Source organism: Dipteris shenzhenensis, chromosome 2 (assembly GCF_047967505.1).
Source record: "Dipteris shenzhenensis isolate YYH24624 ecotype China chromosome 2, Dip_SZ_1.0, whole genome shotgun sequence".
Taxonomy (NCBI): Eukaryota; Viridiplantae; Streptophyta; class Polypodiopsida; order Gleicheniales; family Dipteridaceae; genus Dipteris; species Dipteris shenzhenensis.
Window position 1 is genome coordinate 43881916 of NC_141597.1, and position 6340 is coordinate 43888255.

General features: G+C 43.8%; 1 protein-coding gene across 1 annotated transcript; it reads left to right on the forward strand.

Annotated features, from left to right (window-relative positions):
• The first annotated feature begins 2360 nt into the window (after positions 1–2360).
• On the forward strand, positions 2361–3253 carry LOC147904801 (uncharacterized). The gene is made up of 2 exons (XM_087395555.1): positions 2361–2734; positions 2838–3253. Exons 1-2 carry the CDS (start codon positions 2531–2533, stop codon positions 3018–3020), a joined length of 387 nt encoding a protein of 128 aa, XP_087251681.1. The 5' UTR covers positions 2361–2530; the 3' UTR covers positions 3021–3253.
• The last annotated feature ends 3087 nt before the right edge of the window (positions 3254–6340 follow it).

Sequence of the window (6340 nt, forward strand, 5' to 3'; positions counted from 1 at the left end):
AAGAGGGGGAAGAGGGAAAATGCAAGGGAGGGTAGCCTTAAATTTTAAAAATGGAGGGAATGGCAAGCTAGATCAGAATAGTGGGGGCAGAGGCCCTAGAAAGAGGGGGGGAATAAAAAATTGCCACAAAGGGCCCACAAGCTCATTGAAAGCAGATTTGGGCTCATGTGGGGGAGGCGCACCTGGGAGGAGGGTCAACATGGGTTAAGGGGGGGGGGATGGTTTAGGTGGTCCCTAGTGTAAGGGAAACAACCAATAGGGGCTCTCTGCAAGCCTATCCACCCTCCACCTCAACATACCATTGCCCCGTGCACCTTCTAGCACTCTCATTGGTATACCTCAAATCCCTCTCTAATCCCTTGAAACTAGATTTGCGGCAGGCAGTCTTTCCATCGTGAAGCAAGTAACTACTAGTTCTCGAAATTGGAATCCTACAATTTTATCAATTGTTTAAGGAAAAAAGTGAATGAGTAAAATAGTGGACATGAGACGCGACACAAGGTCCGTTAGGACTCGATCCTCCTTGCAAATGTCAGGGGTGGTGATTTATTATTCATTTTGTGATGTGCATATTTGGGAAGCTGAAGTCCAACAAATACATGAATAAGGCGATACAATAACTGATCCTCGTTGCAGTTTTTACAATATTGTCACATGGACTACAACAATATGAATAAAGGTGTAGTCATCCTTTAATCTTGCATTTCCTTGCTCCCTCGCATCGATAGCATGCATTAAACGAAGAGCAATGCTGTAAGAATTCAAATTGAAAACAAGAGATTTTGAATGGATCAGCAATTGAAAGTATTTATATTATAATATATAATATATAATTATTATAACCACACATAGTGTGGGCGGGGAGGCAGCGCGTTTTCTTCCTCAAAGAGTTATAATTCGAGGGAATGGGCCCCATCCCTAGGTGCCGAGAATATAAATGCCAAGAATAAGTATCGCAAGAATGGATAAGAAACTGGCATATTACCTGAATGTCAATAGTCGTAATTGTAGTCGAACGCCGAGAGACAATATACGAAAAAGTTGCCAATGTGACCCTAAGAGGATCTGTGTGTGTCCTTGAGCGGGATAATTCCAACATTCTCAGATTGTTCAGTAGACTCTGGACAGCACAAAAAGACAACTATCATTAGAGGAAGTTTGAAGTAGAACACACAACATTTTCACTCTCCACTTAGTGCCTCTCCAACTTCGGGAAAATGGGAGTTTGATCACTGTAGTAAGTCGAGCTTTTAGGCTTGTGAGAGTAGAGCATAAGGTCATCACGGCTTCACATGCCAATGAGTCCAAACTTGCAAATCAAGTAGACCATCTCTTCAAAATCCAATAGATTTGAAACGTTTATATAGTCTATTTATTGTGAAAAGCACCTATATGCTTTTAGTGCTTTAGTCAAAAGCTTAGCTTTTACATCAAACGAAATCAAGGGCATAAGATGAAGGGCTTAGATTCATGACACATGGCTCAAGGGGGTGTGAGAAATCCCAAACATCTCCCTAGGCTGCCTGCCGTAATTAGGAAACACTAACTAGAGGCCCTTTTGAGATCCCATTTCTCCCGTAATGCACAAAGTCTTTGCACAGCTGCATTAGTTGTTGTCCTTGGAAATCAAGATCAAGAGGAGGTCCTACCCAGATGTTCTTCATATCTTGGGACGACGATCTAAGGTTGATGGTTGTGACATTTGCCTCTATTATGATCGGTTCCTTATCATTCGGGATATTAAAGACCATTTCTTCCATTTTGTTTTGGAAGATTCGATGCACATCCCTAACTCAAATTTAGTCATTGTCTGGAATCTGAGTCATCATTCATGGTCGAGGTATAGTACAATTTGGACATCTCCGCGTGGAACTTTAGGAAGGTATCAATTTTGATTCTATTTTTGCCTCTCCCTAGGATCAAATTTCTTGTGGGGATATAGATTGGGTAATCAAACTTGATTATCCAAGGTCTCCCAAGGAGTACCGAGTATTGTGGATGCTCTTTTCCCATTTGATTTGGAGGTCAGACTTGATTATTCCAGGTCTACCTACAAAGCGACGAGGAGGAATAGGCTCTTAGGGGGATTCAAAACTGTCCGCAGACAGATGAAACCCCCAAATGCATCGTCCGCCACGTCCTCAAGTCAGAAGCCACGTTCGTCCTGAGTTCCATTCATCACAAGAGGCAGGCATTCTTTGCTATGACACACCAAGCCCCAGATTCCTTGGTGTTGCTTGCTCTCTCGGACACTCTCTTGTATCTAGGCGACTCGAGTTTCGATTCACGCCCGGAATGGGTGTGAAGATCCTGGACAACACACAAGTTCACAAAGGATATACTAATACTAAACTATAACGTCGGTTGATTGTAGGGCTCCTCTCATAACGCGTGCCCCTGCGCGCCCATGACTTCGCCACCAAATCTCGGGATCTCTATCACATAGGCCACACCTCAATCTCTCGATTTTCACTCATCTCCACAGCTTTTTCCTCTCGCTTTGGCTCCATCCATCTCCTCTTTCCTAGCTATGGCCGAACACCACCATCACCACCTCTTCCATCGCAATCAGGACGACCAGCAGCCGCCCACAGTCGTTGAATCCACCGATACTTATACCCAGACCTTCGTTGATGAATCTGGCGTAGAGAAGGCTCGGGCGCAGGTCAAGCATTCCAAGCATGAGGAGCACATGGGTGAGCTCGGTGCTGCTGCAGCGGGTGCTTTTGCTTTGGTAAAGCCGTGCTTTCTGTCGAATTTGTGACATTTCTCAAAACTTGCTCTTATGTTTTCATTTGTGGGTGTCTCATCTTTGGATTTGCGTCTTGGAGTTGCAGTACGAAAGGCATGAGGCCAAGAAGGACCCGGAGCACGCTCGTCGCCACAAGATAGAGGAAGAGGTGGGGGCGGCTACCGCAGTGGGAGCAGGTGGCTTTGCGTTTCATGAGCATCACAACAAAAAAGATGCGAAAGAACTCGAGGACGAAGCTGAAGGAAAGCGGAAACATCATTTCTTTTAAGACAGAGAGTGAGAACAGCAGTCTGATTTCAATAACGCTTTAACCTGAATAAAGGCCTTGAATCCGGTGGATAGCTGATGGGCTGCGAACAATTCTTGCTATGTTCATTCCTGGGTTGGTTTGGCGTTTGGCGGTGTTTGCGTCTTTCTGATTGCCATCATCTAGGATAGTTTTACCGCTTGTTGTTGCAATGTGCATATAATTGTAATCTACGGGTGTTTTGTTAGTAGATTCTCTTATTTATTTTTCAATACCAGCGGTGGATTCTCTTATTCTTTTTTTTTTTGGGCGACGTTAAACATAGGAGTAGCATGATCCGTCTACGACGAGTTAGAGACCCGCTTTGTTGGGTCTGAAAGCGGAATCTTAGTTTCAAGTAATAAAATTTCAAGAAATAAAATTCAAGTTTCAAGACCCCCTCCACCGTAGGCAGTACTTGGCTTGGCTCTATGATCACTTTACTATAACATGTCAGCTAGATGAGTGGCCATGGATGTCACATAAAAACTCATCCCCTTCCCACAAAGAGAGAGAGAGAGAGAGAGAGAGAGAGGATGGAGTGGGTGGGTGGAGGGGAACCTTGTTGGGTGCAAGGCATGCAAGGAGGAAGAGCGTGGGAGGAAGGGGCAAGACGAGGGTGCCGCCTTCCCTTGCACTAAAAGGAGCTCTCATGAAAGACACCACCTTTAAAACCCACTCCACTCTCCAACTCTGAAGCTCTTTTGTTGCATGCCCTAGCTCTAAGGTCACTCTATAACTTACTCCTTGGGAGACAATAGCGCACCACAATGTGGCTCGGTTCATCTCACTCCTCGAGAGGCTCTTTGCCCAGCTCACACTCCAAGAAGCTTTCCATGTGGCACATCCCTTGGGTTTCACATGGCAACTCTTAAGAAATAGAAGAATAGATAGAGGAATGGAAGAATAGAGGAAAAATAGGCTAAGAAATGAAGATTATTCTGGTCAAGCTTTTTGATTCACCCTTCATCTTCGGCATTGCCATATGCATAGCCAACATAGCTCCATTACCATAGTTAGCACCTTGCCCTCCTCACCATAGCCAACCCCCTCCTCTTTCCCCCCCTTCCTTGCTTTCATGTTACATGGAGAATAAACCATAGAAAATCAAGGGTCTCTTCATTTAGCTCACTGATTTCCTTCACCTCTTTGCCACAATGATGTCGATTCCTAGTATCTTCAAGTGTGCGCCGAGCTCTAACTTCAAGCGAAATTCCTTGCTCATTGCCTCTTCAAGGTCGCTCTTCTCTCCCATGATTGTGCTAGAGGGGCATTGCATGTGCCCCTTGTGCCGCATCATTCAGGAGCTCCAAAAGCCCCTCGGAAGGGGGTTGACCCTGCAAGAAAATGTAGCAAGAATGGCGTTATCAAATGATTCACGTCTACGCATGATTTGAAATTTGTGAATGTTCTTTTGGGTAAGATGATTGCAGACATGAACTGGTTCCTTGACATATTATCGAGCAGAGGCGATTGGAGGATTCCACTGATTGCTTCATTAGATCCAATAATGGGGTAGCTGTGTTCAGTGAACCTTGCATCCTTCTACACCGAATGGAAGTATAGAAAGGAGAGGCCGCAAAGCCCAAGGGTGTGGGATTCAAAATTCAAGCCCTCTTAGTGCCATGTTGAGTACTTGACAACGGAAATGGTTCTTCCTTTGCTCACCATGTGGTACCTCCCTCTCCACTCCCGCTCCTTACACATGGCAACTCTTAAGATATAGAATAGAAGGTTGTGTTCTAGGTTGAATTTAATTTCAAGGAATTATAGCTCAACCTTTGATGAAGATGGATGTAGCTTCAGAAGTCGTAGAATTCCTCCTTCAACATTTGATTTTACAACATGGTCAGATCCTCTCGGATCAGGGATCAAATTTCAAATCTGAAGCTTTGCAAATTGTGCCAGATCGTTTGAACATCCTCCAGCAATTCCACCAGTCCTCACCACCTAGATTCCAATGGCCTACCTGAAAGATTGAATCAGAAAATTGAACTCATGTTAGCCATGTATATAGATCCCAATCACACAAATTGGGATGTGTCCCTCCCATACGTGGTATTTGCTTACAACACCGCGATACACAAATCCACTCGAGCCAGCCCATTTGATTCCTTGTATGGATGTCCATCTATTTTCCCCCTAGAAGTGGGTCTAATTGACAAGAAGAAAAACAAGGTCAAAGAATCCCGACAATGGGAAGATTTCCTGCATGACACACTCTACTCCACCAAGGCCTTAGTGTTGTTGGGGGAGCTTATCTGGAGAAGAAAACTCCTCTCCATATATGGTGACCTCTTGGATTTGGTCACTCTCTAGTGCTAAGGTTACCCAAAACCCATATAGAACCTTTCTTTCATGGACTTGAGGTCTACTATGCAGCCCACCAATTCTCTATTCTGTAGAGATTGAACTACAATCTACACCTACTACTTATCCTCAGGGCAAATGGAAATCCGAACAGCTTGGGGAGTTGAGAGAGCTACCATGATATCCTCTGTATACAGACCAAAAGGTCACCGCTAGGATTAAATCCCCACAAGAGAAGAATTTTGCTCCAGTTAGCCATAAGTAAGGTAATGGCAGGGGATAGGGAGGTGGAAAGGGGTGAAAAAAGGGGGTGATACAACTTACAACCACCCAAATATGTGACTAGCTACCAAGCATGAAACAAACAAAAGAAGAAGAGCCTATGGGACTGAAAGTAAACAAGAAATCTTTGAGTGAAGCTCTATCTGCATAAATAGAGGTGGGAGGCCCCTAGATGCTTGAACAATCCCAAAGGGGAGAAAGAGGAAAAAAGGCAATTGGGGCCTCAGAAGGCGCATGACGAAGGTCCCTAGACTGTGTTTGAGACAAGCCCATGGGGGAAAGAATAGGAGAGAGGAAATTAAAGGTAGGCCAAAAAAGTTAAAGAGAGGGGGAAGAGAGGAGGCATCAAGGAGGGCAAGATGGAAAATGGCGACAAAGAAAAGATGATGGGGGGAGATAAAAAATCACCTCTGTAGATGTTAGTGATAACACAAAAATATGTTGTCACTCATATTTGCATGGTTTATGCAAACCTAATGGTTGGGACTTTAGAATATCCCTACACATCTTTTGCTAATAGATTTAGGGACCTTTTTCTAAAGAAGACTATCTTTGCCTATGTGACACAATATATATACATATAGTTATATGTTTTAAGAATGATTGAAAGCAAGTAGTCCATTTTCACTACTGTATTTAATGTAATGCTTATCTATTTATATTACAAACCATAATCGTTCAACTTCTGAATGATGTTAATTTTGAGAATC